Consider the following 19656-nt stretch of genomic DNA (forward strand, 5'->3'; position numbering starts at 1 on the left):
GAAAAAAGCAAAAGATTAAATTAGGAGATCCCATGTTTGTTTGAACATGCAGCCTCCTCAAATGATTTAATCTCTTGGAGGTCATCAGAGATCGCTTAGTCAAGTAACCAAGGGATCTTGCAGCTCAGTTGTTCAGTTCTCTCCTGCTCCCCTCAGTGTAAAGAAATGTAGCTTGCAGCCCATTCTGCTCTCTCCTTGGGGACAATCTCAGGGAAGGCAAGTCACATCTTAATAGATCTACCCTTGCTATTGACAGCACATTAGGGTTGCCAGGTGTCTTGAGGCTCAGACCCCAAAATTCAGGGGCTGGAGTCTGGGAGCTCAACAAATAGTACCTGTCAAAGCAGAGAGCAAGATCTGGTGAAACGTGGCAAACTTCAAGGTTTGTTTGCTTTTTGTTTTTGAAGAGACATCTCAAGACTCTCCTGCTAGCTGTTCTCCAACACTGGATTGTTACCTCTTCCCTAAGTGTTTTCAAAATGTGTTATGCCCTGATAGGTGTCTCCTCCTTGTCACTCCATTCCACAGAAATAGAAAGGAAAAAGATACTGAGATTAGAACATGCTAGAAACAGGGAGAGATATAAAAAGGCTTCTAGCTTCGCACCTTGAGAGTCAGGTGCATTCCCTCTAGACCCTTCCAGGCCTCAGGGTTTAGTGTTTCTATGGGTTTAGTGTCCTTCTTATAATATCTCAGGGTAAATGAGATTTTTACGCTGAGATATTTACTTAAAAGGTTGTCACACAGAGGAGGGCCAGGATCTCTTCTTGATCCTCCCAGAGTGCAGGACATGGAATTACGGGCTCAAGTTGCAGGAAGCCAGATTCCGTCTAGACATCAGGAAAAACTTCCTGACTGTTAGAGCAGTACCGACAATGGAACCAGTTACATAGGGAGGTTGTGGGCTCTCCCACACTAGAGGCCTTCAAGAGGCAGCTGGACAGCCATCTGTCAGGGATGCTTTAGGGTGGATTCCTGCATTGAGCGGGGGGTTGGACTCGGTGGCCTTGTAGGCCCCTTCCAACTCTGCTATTCTATGATTCTATGAATGGGACAAAGAGGCTATTTTTGCTTGACTTGTGTGGCTCAGCTCCCTTGTTCCTCAGGCTCTATATTGAGCTCCCCAGAACGGCTACGCTCAGCCCCCTTGACTCACCAGGTGCTCCTGGGGCATCCCTTAGCTTCCAGACTCCCCATCCTGATGTCTCAGGGTGTAAACCTCAGCGGGTTTGGTAACCACACTTGAGAAGGAGGTTAAAACCTTTATACTGGTAACCCCTGGATATTGGGGGGGAGCATATTGCCCCCCTCAGAACCCATTGGAGGCTGCCCCCACCTCACCAGCCACTAAATTTGCTGTCAAAATTGCTGCAGTGGCGAAATATCAGCAATTTTGCTTGAGAACAAGCCACTTGGGGAGCGTCTTCCTCACTTGGAGGCTGAATCTCACTTTCAGGAGGCTTGGAGGAGCACACTGCAGCTCCCAAACATAGTGCACACTCTCTGTGCACCTCATTTTCAAGCTAGTTCTTTTGCTACCTTGGAACATTGGGCAGCAGGAGGGCCAGGGCAGCGGGCAGAAAAAGGGCCAGGAGGTATACATGCGGCCTGCAGGTTGCTGTTCTTGACTCTGAACCCCAATGTTTCTATAACACACTACTTCTACATGAACAATGAACCATTGGTGGTCTGAGGGAGTGTATTGCTGGCCTGCCACTGTCACACACAAATGGGCCAGCCCGGAACAGGTGGCAAGTGCACGTAAAAATGGTAAGTCATATATAGTTTTCCATGTGGCCTACACACAGCACAAATCAGGCTAGAGACCTGGCCTACACTGGCAGCCAAATGAGATGAGAGGTGGACTGTACAACTTCAGACTGCAAGTTGTGGACATCATTTTTTCAATTCACACCAGTTGTAAAAGCAAAAACATTGGAGGCCCCTTCCAACTCTGCTATTCTATGATTCTATGAACAACAACAACAACACCTTTCTGCCAGTAAACAAATCCACCCAGGGAGAAAAGTCTTGACTCAGTCTGCTGCCTACTGTGCTGGTTTTCTACCTGCAGAGAGCTTTCTGTGGGTACAGCCAAATGATATTCCACACCTGCCATCTGAGAATCTCCTTTTATCAGATTTATTCTACAACCAGCTGCATTTCTTTGCATTAAAAATATAACATTCAAAACCATGGAACTATGCTGTAAAAAATGTAGGTCAGAACACCTTACAGAAACCCACGCAATGGAAATTTTACATGAATGTTGGGAAACAATTACTTGGCAAAACAAACTCCCCTCTCTTCCATGTTCTTAAATGCTTTATAAAAATGTTGTAAATGAACCAGAGGCTGCCTTTAAAAAAAACTTTGGACCTCACCCGCCCCACCTCCCTGCCTTTTCTATAGTGCACTGACCCCTGAACTCAAACATGTTAAGAGTTTGTCATCAACTTGCTGCGATAACATTATCAATTTCTACAAAGAGAAGAGAGCAAGCTGGACTCCATATAAAGTACTTTTCACATACTTTGGTTAATCTGTACCTTACAAATATTCAAGGAAACAGAAGAAAACTTCTGAAATGGAATAAGCTTATGGTTTTAGGGCATTCCGAGAAAGAAATGAAAAGTTACTGATATTCATTTCTTACCGGCGTTTATTCTACACACCACTGTATCACTTCGCTTGCATAATAGCGGTTCCTTTTTACTTGCTAACCTTGGGTTAAAAAGATATCAGCTGTTGACTCTGCAAATTACTTTCTTACGTAAGGAAGAAAACCGAACCCACTGGATACGAAGATTAAAAAAAAAGCTCACCAGTATTAAAGACAGCCTGGTTTGAATTGAGTTATGCATTATAAAGATAGATATCTTTTCTGAATAGCTTACTCAATATTTCACAAAAGAGTCCAACTGCTCACCCAACCAACAATTCATAAGTTAGCGCCTGTTACTTCTTCCTTATCTTTCTTTCCAACAACAACTTTTTATAGATTCTGTTTCCACAACTGTGAACAACCATTATTATCTGGTTAATAATGAAGTCATAGGAAAGGCGTCTGAGCCAACTTTACGAGGCCAATGCACATCCAGTCAGAAAGGAAAACAAATACTAATTAATCTGGAGTAACTGGCTATTTGCAAGATGCTAATTAATTTGGAGTCACTGGCTATCAGTCGGGCTCTGCATATACCATGATTCAGTGGGAGCAAAGAAAAAGTGTACAGTGTGGTACAGGGCAGAGAGTTCAGCTTCCTGAAGAACTCAGCTTTCATGAGCAACAACAACAGTTTCTAGACCTTAAGGCTACAAAGATGTTCTTGAAAGTGTGGCTGAATACTATTGCCTGCAGCTGGAGGTGGGCCTTCAGAGCCCATATGCAGCACCTTGCCATGACAAATGGAACAAGAAGAGAAGGCTGTTTCAGGGCCTGCGACGCAGCTTTGGACTTGCTGGCCTGTTGAGACACACTTAGATCCTTGTTGTTATCCTTTCACCGCCAACCAAAGACTGTTTATTTAGGAAAGCTTTTGGCCTGTGAAGTTAATCTGCCTCTTTTACTGCACAATATGTGTTAACTGGCAGCTGTCTTATATTTATGGTTTTGACTGTTCTGAGTTTTGATCAGTTTGATCTTTTTTTAATGTTCATAATGCTTCGCATTTTTATAGCTTTTATTTATGTTGTTAGCCACTTTGAGTGTAGTGTGTAGAAAGCAGGATACAATTTGAAAGAATACTTTAAATTATGCCAAATAATAAAAATGGCAGAACAAATTACTGAAAATAAAGGAAAAAAATATGCAAGTGTACATATTTTATACTGCTTGAAGATTCTTTTTTCTTTTCTCAGTACAGAATCTGAATTGCCTGAGTATGAGATTGAAATTGTCAACTTCACAGGGACCAAAACAGAATAGTGTGCTCTTTCTGGTCCGAGGGAAATGGTTTATTATCTGGACCTAACTGAGTGCTCTTTCATGGCAGCACGTCCTTCTGCCAGTGAGAGCATGCAGCTTGTGCCACTGCAAGAGTCCTGAATCCGGGCTTCCCACATGTGTTGTGGTTATAGTGGAAAGGGCACATCAGCAAATCACACTGGCCAGATCTTGGCAACTTTACATGCACCAGAGCAAATTTCTACCTTTCTGCATTCTGGCTCTAGGCACATTTGCAGATTGCATAATGGAAACAGATTTACAAGCAGTGATACAAGAACCTACTTATGTTAACTTCAGCATTTCCTTCAATGCTAAAAGTGGGACAGAGGCACCGCCACTAGAACAGCCTTGGATCATTAATGTCTGCATCAGAATGTTTCCTGCATTATATGCACTGTCCTGTGCGTGCCAGACTCACATGGCTTCCAAGGATCCTACCTGCAAGCAGGTGAACAGAGCTGAAGTTCTTCTCCAGTTTTCCCAGCAGGACACTCAGAAAAGAGTCAGAAGAGACAGATGCCACACTCTTTGAGTTTTGATCATATACCACCACTTCTTGCTTGCTATCAATTTCAACCTGGAACTTATTGGGAGGAAATATCAAACATAACCAAGGTAAAAACAGAGATCTAATACATGTTTCAGGGTAAAACTCTTATTTATTTCTAGTGTTCTTACTCATAACATAATAATCTTCTCTTATTTATTTGTCCTCTCCTTCTGCCTTTGGCATTAGAAGATACAATAACATTTCAAAGAAAACAGAAACTAATTTTCATTATTTACACCAGATTTATGAATCAAACAGTGTTTTGATACTCTTCAACTAGAGCAGGAGAGGGCCACCTCTGGCCTGTGACACTAAACTAGCCTGTAGAGCCATCCAGGATGCCTTCAGGGGTCCGGGCTTGAAAGCTCCTGGAGGGTTTCCAGCTGTTATCTCTGCTCTGTGCTCAGAGATAAGAGAAGGGGATCTATCTGCACTGTGTCTTCTCACTTCTGGGGAAGCCATCAGGCAGGTGAAGTCTCTAGGACTGAACTGGTGCCTGCCCCTGTGACCTCTCCCCAATGGCAGGTAAGTGCGGGACAGGTGAAACTGCTTCACGGCATGTAGGGAAAAAACCCCATGCACACTGAAGCTAGTTCCCAGCAAACACGTTGGGAGGAACATTCAAATGATGTCAGAGGATATGTCCATGCCTATTTTGCCCGATATCGCTTGGCCCACAAAAGGTTGTGCAGGGTGTCATCAGCCCGCCGCCCAATTTTGCTTGGTCTCCCCGGACTAGAGTTTATTGGGTGTTTTGTGAAAAACAGACGCTGGCAGTGCTGTTGTTCTAGGCTTTTAAGACCTGTGATCAGAAGTGCAATCCCTGTACGTGTCTACTTCGAAGGAATTTTTTTCCCTTTCAAGCAGAGTTTATTCCCTGATAGTGTGTCTAGGATTGCAACCTAAACATTTAAAAAGTTATTTGCAAAATTTGTTGATGTTTCCATCTCTGATATTCTTTGATGCAGACAATAAATGTATTTACATAGCAGGCAGGCATCAAATCCTACACAGGAAATGAACAGAGGAAGCTAAAACAACAAGCTAGTATGGTGTAGGATTGAACTGAAATACTAAATAGAACATGTCTTGACTTGGATCAGGTCAAGCAGGTTCATTTTTAATACTGATGACAAGGATATACAAGCTTTCCAGCAGAGAAGTGAAACGTCTCTATGAAATTCCAAAGCCACCGTCAACAAAACCTAAATTCATATAAGATTTTGTACATTGCCCCTCTGACACTTGGGAGCACAGCAACAACATTCTAAAGATGAAGGCAAATTGGGTGTTTGTTTGTTACTGAGGAGACAGATCAAACTTCACATTTACAATATTCTGATAATGTTTAAGACTTTTAAACATGCATAATGTATCTTTGAAGATAACAGCTAGTCATTTATGTGCAAGTTAGGGATGAAAGGGAGCACACTCTTTCATGTCTGTTCATTCTAAAAATTAAAGGGTAAGCGGTACCATTTTCCAGTCATTTCTCAGGATGTACCATTTGAAAAAACCCAAGTAGTCCTGCTAAGGGGGGCCTCGCTAGCGGTCCATCCACTGGCAGGCAAGGACATTTTTATTCAGACAGGCTTCTGGCTTTTAAACTGATGCTGAAGTAGGTTTTAACTGGTGTTTCTTTTTTATTGATCTGTTTGCTTTTATATTTTAATTATAATTTTGTGTTTTATGTTGCATTTTATTGTTGCTAGCAGCCTTGAGCACTATTAATAGTGGAAAGGTGGAATGTAAGTTTAATAATTAAATTAGGGTGCAATATCACATTAGGGGTCAGTGGACATATAATACTTCTGATTCCTTAACAATGGTATAGAGACTGGAAGTGAGCTGCAGGTACATGGACTCCCTCTGGTATGGATTTCTCCTACTAGCTTTAGCCATGGTTAAGGTTTGATTCAGCAACAACTTTAGCCATGGTTAATTATAACCAGCATTTCTTATTAACCAGACATAACCTGCTTAATACCGTTTTTAAAATATTTTTATAATAAACAGTTGATACAAATCACTTGTGTAGTAGTGTAGTGATTTGATGAACAAAACATCAAGCCTTCTAGGATTACCCATGTTTCAATAATTTTGCAACCTCTCCATTATTAATAGCAATTCATTGTTAGCAATAAACATGATTAAGTTTGGTATCAACAAAACTCTAGTCACGGTAAAGTTTGGGAGGGGTAAATTTGCACCAGAGAGTTAAAGGTGCATATGATCCCTGGCTAGTCACAATTAATGCATCTGGTGTTGGACACGTGTACTTTTGTTGGTGGTCTTCTAATTGAGTGTTCCCTATAGAACAGCACTATAAAAAGAAAGGAAAAGAGAAAGGAAACCCCATCGCCACCCTCCACTGTTTTACCTTGTGCTTTGCAGAATGCTGAATGAGCTCGGTGATCAACACTTTATCCTGCTGCAGCCTCCGCTTCATGAGCTTGGAGCAGTTGATGTTGACGGCATCCAAGATGTGCGACGTATTGTATTCCACAAAGGGGCGGCTGTCAATCAACAGCAACTTCTCCATGCCACTTTCCAACAAAGCCACCAGCCTCTCACCAACAATGAGTCGAGTACCATTCATCTCATCAGCCATGACAACAACAGAGGCCCTTCTTTAGCCACTGCCTTCCTCTCCAATTTGCAGTAACGATGAAGAAGATGATGTAATGGCTATGCACTTAAAGGCTTAGCCACTCCATTGTACTCAAAGTGTATGAGGTCATACTGGTAGTGACTGGCAAGAGAAAAGTTAGACCCATTTTCTCTTGAGAGGGTCCTCCAAAGATGAATGCCTTCTCTGGCTTCCAGTTGATGTACTGGTTATACAGGGCTTGCTCTACAAAGCAGCCCTCACAGCCGATTCATCCTAGGCTATAGAGTAGCCATTTCACAACTCAAACAAAAGATGCTTTTCGGCTGGTCCTGCCATTACATCATTCTTTACCTTTGTTCCCACATCATTGGCTTTAGAGTGGACTAGGAGCCTGTTGAGACATGGAAAGAGGCAGAAAGAAACAAAAACAAAAACAAATAAGACAGAGTATGAGAGTTTGCAAACCAGAATCCCATTCCCCCCCCCCTTACCACCCCCTGTAGTCACAATAAAGGTCTCATGTGCTATAAACCATGTCGTTTTTATTATTATTCTCATAGGGTTTTTTCTCCCCGCCCAAATTTTATTTTATTTTGAAATTTTTGAAAATTAACACTCTATTTCCTTCCCCCACCCCTTCATGCAATAGTCCAAGCACTCAGTAATTATAATAAATCAAGGCAGAAAAATACAAAATACATTATTCACATGAACCAGAGAGACCAATATGCTACAGGCAGAGTGTTATGAAATTGAGTGTTACCAACACACATAATAAATCGATACCAAACCATCGCGAATGTATCGTGTTCCCTACTTCCTTTTGCCAATTGTAACTTGTTTGTTAATTTTCAGATAAGGCAGTCTTCCAAACCCAAATCCACCAGGCATCCAATGAAACTCCTTTTAGGTCCTTCCAAAATTGAGCAATGACCAGTCTGGCTGCCGCCAACAAAAATCCAGCCAATGCTTAAAGGAGCAGTTTTTGTTGTTTCCCAGAAATAGTCCTAAAAGTACCAACTCTGGTGGTCTCTCCAACTGCTGTCCAAGTATCTTATCCATTTCACCAAAGACTTCAGTCCAAAACTTTGTCACTTTTACACAGGACCACCACATATGCTGAATGGTACCTGGTTCCTTACATCCCCTCTTGTCAATTCCTGGTGAATGTGTGCTGAACGGATAAGGGTCATGTACCATTTCTGAAGAACCTTCAAAACTTGTTCCCTCATATTAATAGATACTGATTTAAATGGGATTTTTTTCCAGCACTGAGTTCCATAATGCATCCTCTATTTCTATTTCCCAGTCCAGTTCCCATATCCATTTTAAACTATTGGTTGAACCCATGTCTAAATCAATTAGCATTCTATACATATGTGACACCAGGCCTTTCTCCCCCTTGCCAACAAGTTTAAGTATGAATTCAAATGGTGTTAAATTTCTCAGGGCCTGCTCTTTAATATCCTCTCTCCTAATAAACATACCTACTTGATACCATGCTAACCATGTTATTCCAGCTTCCTTCAGGTGAGTCCTCCACAACTCCCTGGGAAGAGGCTGAGTATTCAGGTAAAATTCTTTCAAGCTGTAGAGTCCCCATTAGATCCATTGGACAATCTTTATTATGGACGGTCGGGTGACAATTTAAGGGAATCACAGGGGATATGCCTGGTAGTAATTTTTCTTTCCTACCTTTCCATACCTGTAAAATTGCTCTCAAGGTAGAAGTGTCGCTAACACATATTCTCTTAAGTTCGTTTTTAATATATAAAAATGAATCCACTGTCTCTGATGGTAACATCATTCTCTCAACCTGTACCCACTGATTATTAACATCAGTCGATAACCAAGAGAGGAGGTGGCGTAACTGATATGATTCATAATATAATATTAAATTAGGAATCCCCCATACCCCTACTTCACATTGCCTGTATCTAAAAACTTTAGTTGTACGTGGTTTCTGACTTTTAAATATAAATTTCTCTATTCTGCTCTGCCAAAGTCGCAGTGTTTTATATTGAAGTTCTAATGGTAACACATAAAACAAATATGTTAACTTAGGAGGCCCATCATCTCAATGGTTGCTATTTGACTAGAAAGTGAAAGATTACGTTTCTCCCATTTCATTATATCCTTCAAAATACTTTTCCACAGCCACCCATAATTTATTTTAAAGAGATTTCGTGTGTTCCTAGGTATGTAAATCCCTAAGTAGCAGAAGCAGTTCCTTACTAATGGAATCCTGTTTTTGTGAAACTTTTAATTGCTCACCCGGAGGAAGATTTAGACATAAAAGGTCCGATTTCTTAAAATTGACCTTCAGGACTGCTGTTTCCTTAAATTTATCCAATTCTACCTGTAGAGCCTGAATTGCATGCAGTGGATTACTTGCGTGAGTAACATGTCATTGGAGTACAAACTAGTCAAGTGCTCTGTTTTATCCACTTTAATTCCACTTATTGTCTTTCTTTTAAATGATACTTAATTTCTTCACTTCATATATTCCCTCATCCTAATGGCCAAACTAGATGTTTGGTGGCGAACTAGACCAAAACACCTTGGTCTCCAAACATCTAAAACAGGGATGGGCAATTTGTAGCCCTTCAGATGTTTTGGCCTACAACTCCCATCTGCCACAGCCAGCATAGCAAATGGTAAAGGATGATTGGAGTTTTAGGCCAAAACGACTGGAGGACCACACGTTGCCCAGGGGAGGGGAGTACACCATGTCTACATTCCAAACTGTCCTCCCTCTGCTGCTTTACTTCACGGTACCATGTCAGGTCTCTCCACCTCACTCTACAACATGTGTAGGTCCAGCCTTAGCTACAACATAGTAGAATCAGCTAGCAATACACATATTTGCATTTCCCCTTTGCCAAATTACTGCAGTCAGAGCTGTACCACCATCTCTCAGTCTAACCTACATCACAGAATAGTTTGGACAATAAAAATGGATCCATACGAACAACACTGGAGAACCTTGGAAGTAGCAAAATTCTATCACACTCTAGTACAACCAAGGAACAGAACTCACAATCCACACTATGCAGGTGGAATGGGTGAAGTTATGCAAATAAGAGTAGCCTTCATTCTCAGGGGGCTGGGGGAGGGAGCAGATTTAACTTCCACCCCAAAGGTGTCTTGAGGGCAGCCCTCTACTTTCTCATGCATCACATCTGATAATGGTTGCCATTCATTCCACAGGTGGAGAAAGTCAAGTGCTGCATTTGGGTATATTTGCAGTGAGAGCCACACCTACTCCTTATGCCTCCACTGACTGGAATTCTGGACAAGTGGGGGTAATGTGCCTCCTATGCACAGAACATGCAAAAATATCCTGCACTCTGCAGGGTTCTTTGCAATATCCAAACCCTTTCTACAGACACACACACACACACACATCATAATGATGGGCATTTTGCCAGTGATGGAAACAGCAAGAATACTGCAACTTCCTTTCAACACGATCCATAGTCTAAAATTAACAAACTGTAGAGAATACAACAAAGACCATGGAGTGAGGTTTCCTTCGCATTTCACACATTGCTCTCTGGAACAGAATAAGCTTTCACATTCAAAGACCCTTTAGGGCCTAATAGCTCTCTCTCTCTCTCTCTCTCTCTCACACACACACACACACACACACACACTCCTAAGAGAAGCTGTTCTGTTGGCTTCAATGAGCAGAAGATCAGACCCATTAATGAGGCTGCCAGCCAGTCTGCTTGGATATGGATAAAGGATTGAAGTTTATGCCTGGTCAGTAAAAAAATGAAAAGTGCGCACGGGGGGCGGGGGGGGGGGGGAGGAATTATGAACTTTTTTAATGGATACTCAATTTTAATGAGTTAGAAACGTTTAAACAGGCATATAAAAACCCAGGCCAGATACAGGCTGTTTTTTTCTGCAAAGAAGAAAAGAAGATTTACCGTATTTTCCAGCGTATAAGACGACTGGGCGTATAAGACGACCCCCAACTTTTGAGAAGATCTTCCTGGGTTAAAAAGTCATCTTATACTGGGCGTATAAGACGACCCCCAACTTTTGAGAAGATTTTCCTGGGTTAAAAAGTAGTCTTATACGCCAGAAAATACAGTAAGTTGTAGTAGTGTAAAAATACATACCCAAATATGTTCTTTCTAGCCTCTGAGGCCCTTTTGGACTGCTATTTCTACCTATTCACCACTACACACAGAAGAATTAGGAGAGGGCCTTGGGCTTGTAGGTCTTGCTTCTTCCTCCTGCTCCCCTTAATGGGGGTTAATGCCTACTGCAGGAGATCCTGAGATGTGGGATCTCCACTGAATACTTTATTTGGGAGTGGGATCTTCCTGGGTCAGGACTTTCCTTCTATACATGATGAAGAGTACAGAGAGAGTGACTGTGCAAAAGCCAAAGTCCTGTTCGTGATCTTGCTGTGCGTAGAGGAGAAGGTTGGAGAACGATCAACCGGTCTAAATCAATTAGGAAAAGACTCAAAGACAATTCACTAATTCGCTTTTTAAAAACGACTAAGTTCTACCCAAGAAACAAAACACTTTACGGGCACAATTGTAAGTGGATACCTTGCAGCCCTCGAGCGTGGAGGCTGCTGAGAACTCAGTGCAGGGTAAGGGGACAACGGAGGCAATCTTCGCCTCCATGCTCCAGCTGGCCTGTTTTTGTTTTTGTTTGCAAGATACGCAATTTTGCTCGTCGGAGAGGGAAGGAAGGAGGCTGGGGCAACAATAGGAGATGCCATAGTGTAGCTGGCCCAGTCTTCTCCACTCTCAATCCTGGGAATGTCCCCTTTTCCCATCTTTGTGCTCCATTTTCCAAGTGCAGAGAGGTAGCCATTGCAGTTCTCTCTGTGCCAGCTAGGTGGCAGAGGGGACAAGGAGCATGGTTAGAGCCTGCTGTCTTGCTCCCTAAAAAACCATGTTTTTCCGCCCCTAAGTGGTAGTTCTGAAACTGCTCAGCAAGCCCTCTATAAGTAGATCAGTAATGCGGTGTGTCCAAACAGAGGGCGCTTAGAGTTATCACTCAAACAACATTGTGAAGCTATTCTGTCTTTCCCTCTTTAATGGGTTTTTTTCTGTTAAGAAAAAAAGTTGGAAGAAGTAGTAGGAAAACATGGAGGGTTACAAAGAGAATAAACATCTGGGCCTCATGTAAAATTCCATGCATGAGGCAGGGCAATTGCACAAAAAAAGCGTCATCTGGAAGCACCCATGGTCTACGAGTAGGCTGATCTTTCCTCACAATGCACAACTGTAGTAGAAAGCTGGGTGTTCTATCGCACTCCCAGTTCACTGCATCACTGAAGTCCAACAAACCAAACCATTGGGAACCAAGTAGGCATCCTAGAACACAAATTCCTTGGCAGATGTACAGGGTTTCCTCAACAGACACGTCAATATGAAAAGACTGGTTTGAAAACCACTGATATAAAGTAAAATGAAGAGCAAGACAGAAACTTAATATTTACCAGAACAGCAAAGCCACCTCCATGGATTCATTAGGGGGTCATGGAGTTGACCTGCTGCATCACCCTGGAATGTGTCGATGTTCTGACATGACATTATTAGGAAGCTAAAACAAATGCTTATCTCTGAATGTTAGCTTCCTGAAAAATGTGGTGCATCGTTCTGTAGGTGGGAAGATGGGTTATGAAACATCATCCTCTTAGAACAAAAATGTGTCAATTGGCATCATCAGCTTCACAATATACCAGAATTTTCACCACATGAAGAGTGTCACAGCCCATTAAATGTACTAACCAGGCCTTTCAAGTCCTTAACTTTAGCTGGAGTATGGCATATAAACATACAACTATTTGTAACTTAACAGTTTTACTTAACCATTTACTTCCCCATCCCACCCCCATTTCTTTTAGGAAAGCCCCCTGAAAGCTTCTGCCATAATACGGGAACAAAATTTCAGCAGCAGTAGTAAAAAAGGTAAATATTTTAAATTCTTAGAAACGTATTTTAATCTGTGGCTTTTTAAACTGGACTCCTGGGGTTCCTTGGGAGCTTATCAGGGGGTCCTCAATGAGAAGATAAGAAACAGCACGGTGGGGGGGGACTTTCCTGAAAGGCAGCTTACCTGCCCACTACTGAATATTGATTGCAGTATGTATGTGGGCCCAGGGAATTGCTGGTTGTGCTCTAGAACTCAGTGCAAGGGGAGGCCAACCGCTCTGTCCTTACCATCCAACTGGCCCATTTTGGCTGGGACCACCAGGTTTTTCCATAATTGTACCTGAGAAAACCCACCCTTGAAAATTGATGGATTTTCAGGAGAGAGCTATGAGAAGCTCTTTGTCTCTAGCGTTTTTGTTTGTCTTCTTGCATTGTACATGCTTACAGCAAAAGTCCAGGATATAGGGTGACCATATTTTGGAAACCAAAAAGGAGGACAACATGGTCGGCCCCCAAGGGGGCGTGTCCAGCACCAAGGGGGCGTGCCCACCCGAACATAGCCTTGGTCACATGTCTGATTTTACAGCACACATTTAAGACAAATCTGTTCTACATAACATCTTAATGTTAAAATCACTGAAATAAAGAACAAGTGAGAGATTCAATGTATCTGAAATTAACTTCACTCACTCCTACTTTTGTAGGTTTTGCTGTACTTTGAAGCTTTTGCTATTCTCCCCTTCGCTCAAATATCTTTTCTGATTGTATCTTCACTCATTACAAGCTGCTGTTGTTGTTAACAGGGTTTGCTACTGGCCAGCCGGATGGCTGGCTTTTTTTAATTTCAATTTTTTTAAAAAAGCTTGTGTATGATTGTCACAAGTTTCTCTACTCTAACATTAGGGTGGGTGTTGTGGCAGTGAACACTACTTTGCCCATTCACACTTCTCACTTATATACATTAGCTTCTCAAGGCTTGTGTGTTGGCACCACTTCGCACATCCAGACTTTGAACTCCTGTCTACTTCCTGCACAAACATGCAACTCTGAAACCCTCTTCCTAATGCCCTGCGTTTCATGCCAGCACCATGGGACTAAATTACAATAGATGTCTCTGGGTTGTCTGTGCAGCCTCTGTTGTCTCTCACTCTAAGTCGTTGCAGACAAACCAAAGCCTCCAGCCTCAAACAATCTCTCTCTCTCTCTCTCTCTCTCTCTCTCTCTCTCTCCCTCCCCCAAAGTCTCCCAATGGTCCAGCTAGGCTGCACACTTGTGGCTCAGGATATTGCTTATTGCAGGTTATTGCTTGGTCATGTCTGGTGACTCTTACAACCTCTGCCACCAGCCGCCTCCAACTCCTCTCCTTTTGCACAACTTTGATGCACTCTTAAAACACTCTGCGGGGCAAGCCAGCCTCAGGGCCAAGCTACAGGTGCATCTGGGTTGCCTTAAGCCTCTCTCTGCCTTATGTCAGCCTGCCAACATTTCCAGCCTCAAATAATCCCCCACCCACCCTCTCTCTGCCAAAGTCTCCCAATGATCCAGTCAGGCTGTGCACTTGTATCCTGTGGCTGGGGGTAGGGCAACAGCTTATGGCTTGGTTGCATCCAGTGACACTTGTTTTTTTAAAAAACTCTACCACCAGCCGCCTCTGCCTGCACCAACACTGGACTCTGAGACACTCTTAAAAAGGCTCTGTGTGGTACAGCAGCCTCTCAGGGCTCAGCTACAGCCATCTCTGAGTTGTGGCTTCAGTCTAACTCTGTCTCTAAGAGATATGCCAGCCAGCCAAAGCCACAAATCTATCTATTTTTCTCTGGTATGCATTTCAAATGTTCTGCATTGCATCCCAGCAGTGCAGTCAGAGCCTAGCTCACAAGTGTACAAAGTGAAGTGGAAGGGAAGTGGTAGCGAAGCAAAGCAATGATATGCTAGATTCCAACATTTGCATCAACAAAGAAGAGAGCCTCTCTCTCGACTGGCACCCTACTGTTGGTCATGAGAGTTTTTCTCTAAAGATGACCCTTCATCGCCCATAATGTGGAAATTTGAGAAAAAGGCCTCTGGCCCATTCTGTTTTGCCCTGTGGGCGGCTTTGACTGACCTCTCCTTTCCCACATTTTGATTTCTGGATGCCTTGCCTCTGCTGAGCTCCAGGTACCCAACTGCACACCAAATCTGCAACAGGAAAGGTGCCCTGCTTGCCCAGGACTTCTTACCTAAAGACTGGAGATCCCCTTAATGCCAAGGGCTGAAACTGCCCAATATGCAATACCCCCAAAGAGGTATTCAACCTGAGTTTGAAGGATATGGCTCCAGCAGTTTTAAAACACAATAATTTTAAAACTTTGAACTTTTAAAAAAAATCCTAAAAAAACAATGAACAGATCTGATTCAAACTGGGCATGGCTAAATCTCTCCTTAAGAGCTATCATGGTGCCAACTTTCAGCCCTTTATCTTTAAAAATTTCATTTTTAAAAAATAATTTTAAAACCTCAAACTTTAAAGAAAAATCCTAAAACTCAATGGATGGGCAGATCTGTTTCAAACTTAGCATAACTAAAGTCCTTGTTAAGAGCAATCAAGGTGCCAAGTTTCATCTCTTTATCTTTAAAAATAACATTTTTTTAAAAAAAAATTAAATCCTCAAATTTTAAAAAAATTCCTAAAAATCAATGGATGAACAGATCTGTTTCAAATTTGGTATGGCTAAAGCTCTACCTAAAAGCTATCATGGTGCCAACTTCCAGCTCTTTATCTTTAAAAATGACGGTTTAAAAATAATTTTAAAACCTCAATTTTTTAAAAAAACCTAAAAAATCAATGGATGAACGAATCTGTTTCAAATTTGGTGTGGCTAAAGCTCTACCTAAATCCTATCACGGTGCAAAGTTTCATCTCTTTATCTTTAAAAATGACGATTTTAAAAATAATAATTTTAAAACCTCAATTTTTTAAAAAATCCTGAAAATCAATAGATGAAAGGATCTGTTTCAAATTTGGTATGACGAAAGCCCTCCCTAAGAGCTACCATCGTGCCAAGTTTCATGTCTTTATCTTAAAAAATGATGGAGTTATAAACATTTTTGTTAATTCCCATTAGAGCTGCTCTTTGAAAAAAATCCGGATTTGCCCTCCCCCTTCCCGGATTTGCCATCAAAAACCCGGGCAAATCCGGTCGTATGGTCACCCTACAAGGATAAGCATCACATGAAATGAATAGCAAGGTAGTACATAGTTGTTTGCACACTGGATCTCCAAGTTTTTGGCAATGCCAAGTTACAAGGAAAGAATAAGGAGAGCTTGCCCATAACAATGGTGGGGGTCCTGTTTTTAAAAAGAGCACATTGTTTTGTTCTAAAAAGAGCACGTTTTGTGATGTGTTGCTAGAGGAGGGAAAACAAATAGTGGGGTGTTACGTTTAGAGGGGAAAGCATGTTTGTGTTCTCTGGGTGCAGTTTGCTTATGACAGAGGTGGGAATCATTGCTTAACTTCTACAAGGAGGGGGTGCTATGGATTTAATCCGTGTGGGAGATATTCCATTAATATGTAATCCCTGCTTCTTCATTTTAAGTGTTATTTCTTTGTAAGAATTTTAATTGCTACAAGTGAAACATATGCAACAAGTATTTTACTTGCTGTGTGGTGTGTAACTTGCCTCAATGTGTTTATCATCTGCTTTATGCATTTTTAGTTCCCATTTTAATATTGTGGCACATTTGAATCTGGATTGTGTTGGCCCACCATTCCATCAGGCCACACTGCTGGACTGCTACATTGCCCCTCACTCCAGTCGTAAATACACAAAGTATTCCTGCTTTCACTGGGAAATGTTGGAAGGTGTGCACGTCCTCAAAATGCCCACAGCTCAGAAGTGTTCCTCAAACAGATATGGAAAAGTTCCCTGAAGTAAATGCTGAAATATAGCTGACCTAAAATCAGGGAACATCCAGTCACATGATCCTCCACCTTTAATTTTAAATGGTACTATCTCAGAAGCACTGAATTACGTGATCTGCTATTTGTGGAAACTAGAGCCCAGTTTGCAAGCCTTTGCATCTGCATGGCACGTCTGAATAGCAGCCCTGGAAAGCGATTGCGGTCACCACGCACATCTTTCAAAAATACCACTTCACATCATACCCATAACTAACCACACTTGCACTTAAGTTTGTAACTAAATCACATTATTTTGTTCCTACGTTGAAGTGGTTTCACTATTTATTAAAGTTTCTGCCCTGACTGCTCCATGTGAACACGCTGCTGATTCATGTTCAGTTTCTTTTCTTCATCTTCCACTCTGCACTCACATGGGGCAAGTAATTACTTCCAGGTGCAATCACCTCTTTCAATTTGTTCAATTACTGACCATGTTGGCAAACGAAAGTTTGCCTAATCTATGCCCCAACACCAAATGCTGTAAACAATTGTTTTGATTTCATTTTTTAAAAAAGGTTTTCTTGTTTTCAGGCAGAGCAGCAGCAAACAAGACACTATTTTTAAAAGTTCAAAGTTCACCAGACTGGCACAATCTCTACACAAAAAGGAAATGCAAGCTTCCGTCATTTGGAACACCAAGGGCTCAGAATGCCAGCTCTGAGCATTTTGCCAAGCAAAATGTTACTAAATACCCAAAATATTTTTCTTTAAAGGCAAAAATTCCCTCAATAGATTCAACACCCAGGGTTAGTCAACAATCTACCAATAGCCACACAAAAAGAACAAAATAACCTACCAAACACACACACACACACACACACACACACAGCTCTCTTAAGGTCGAAATCGTTTGCCTATAAATGATCTCAGGCAACCCTGCTGCCTTGGAGATCAGCCACAGAAGCAAACCTAGGGAACCCCAGGGAAATCCTCAGGGCAATTCCCTAGGGTGACCCTATGGAAAGGAGGACAGGGCTCCTGTATCTTTAACAGTAATGTAGGAAAGGGAATTTCAGCAGGTGTCAAATGAAGTGGGTGAAATTCCCTCTTCATCACAGCAGTTAAAGCTACACCAGCTATAGTAGAGTGGCCAGATACAAAAGAGGGCAGGGCTTCTGCAGCTTTAACTGTTGTGATGAAGAGGGAATTTCACCCTCTTCCATTGACACCTGCTGAAATTCCCTTTTCTACATTACTGCTAAAGATACAGGAGCCCTGTCCTCCTTTTCATATGGTCACCCTAGAATAATTCCCCCTGACCTGGGAGGACTTGCTCAAGGCTTAGTGATAAATGCAAGTTCATAAGCTGGTATCTTATTTGGGGGAAAGTGGTGTTTCCCCCCCAAAGAATGTAAGTCCAGTGGTGCCAGATGCTGGCCCGAGGACCATACAATTGCGCACTTAACTACATAAAACTATCCCCCCCACGCCACAAAATAAAATTTATATATTGGAATTACTGCTAAGAATCCTAACAAGAGGAAGCAAAATCGCGTGCAAGCACAGAGTATAAATATACTGCAGAGTTGGAAAAATTATGAAGTGCAACAAAAAAGAGAAATAGTAGGGAAAACTGAATAAAGCAGCAGCTCAGGAGCCCTTTGACTTTTACTCTCCCTCCCAGTGAGATCGGAGTGAGACCTGAGCTTCCACGCTTCCTCCCTAACCCTTTGTTGCTCCCTACCCTTGAAGAAGCAAATGACTGAACTGAGAGATCCGGTCTAGAGTTATCTAAATACAGGATTTCTTTGGGCCCCTGGCTATCGAGCCTGCTTGCTTAACACTAGTGAAGACCACTGTTTGAGGCCCGCTCCCAATCAAACATTGTGCGGACAGAAGGGGAGGAGAATGTCCCAACAGCGTCTCAGAATTATGAGGACTTTGGAAATGGTAGCTTCCACCTCTGAAACATTCACAAAGCAGATCCTGCCCCCCTTCCGCCCCCAATTACGTACCTACCTTTACTCTGCATCATCCAACACTTACTTGCTGGCTGTAGCATTTCCACAATACTCCTCCTTCCATTTGAAAAACATCCTCCTCTTGGCCCATATTCCAAGAGAAGCAGAAGCCATCTCACTCCCCATCTCTTCTCGCTGCTTGTCCAAGGCACAAAAACCACGCCTCCATCGCCTGACATGGAGGGCAAAGCACAATAACCCAGAGAGGAGTGAGAATCTGTTTCTCTTTTCCCAGGGCTCTGTGCAGGCCTGCAGTGGAAGAGGGAATCCTCTTCCCTAGGCTACAGGGGCAAACTTAATATGGAGGACCTTTTCCAGTGGCCTCTTCCAGGCTGTGGAAGTCCCTGCCAAGGGGAGGGGGGCGGCTAGGTTCGCTCCCTCTCTGCTATTCTTCCGACAGCAGGCAAAGATTGCTTTATTCAAGAAGAGGTCTGTGGGTTGGTTGCTGTTTTTATCCTGTTATATTTTTACTGTATTTTAATGTGTTTTGTTGTTTTAATCTGTTTTAAATTGTTTTTTGTAAGCTGCATTGAGTGCCATTTTTTGGTAGGAAGGCAGAGTATAAACCAAAGAAAGAAAGACAGATTAGCTTAATTTCCAGTTGATACTGCATTGTTCTTTCAATGCTGTGATGTCACCTTCATGTTTAAACAAGCCCCACTTAATATTGCTTAGTTTTCTCAAGAAAGAGACTCTTTCCTTGTGTTCTTAATACAGTGCACTCAGGCACACCAC

At 42.2% G+C, this 19656-nt stretch overlaps 1 protein-coding gene across 2 annotated transcripts in view; it reads right to left on the minus strand.

Moving 5' to 3' along the window:
- The window catches only part of DUSP16 (dual specificity phosphatase 16), a 57105-nt gene that overhangs the window by 19459 nt on the left and 17990 nt on the right, over positions 1–19656 (minus strand). For both annotated transcript variants that reach the window (XM_063134378.1, XM_063134377.1), the window contains exons 2-3: positions 6880–7501; positions 4388–4532 (exon numbers count right to left, since the gene is read on the minus strand). In XM_063134378.1, coding sequence (XP_062990448.1) covers positions 4388–4532; positions 6880–7110 — 376 coding nt within the window. In that variant the 5' untranslated portion in view covers positions 7111–7501. The remainder of the gene's footprint in view (positions 1–4387; positions 4533–6879; positions 7502–19656) is intronic.

Source organism: Elgaria multicarinata, chromosome 9, assembly GCF_023053635.1.
Source record: "Elgaria multicarinata webbii isolate HBS135686 ecotype San Diego chromosome 9, rElgMul1.1.pri, whole genome shotgun sequence".
Lineage (NCBI taxonomy): Eukaryota > Metazoa > Chordata > Lepidosauria > Squamata > Anguidae > Elgaria > Elgaria multicarinata.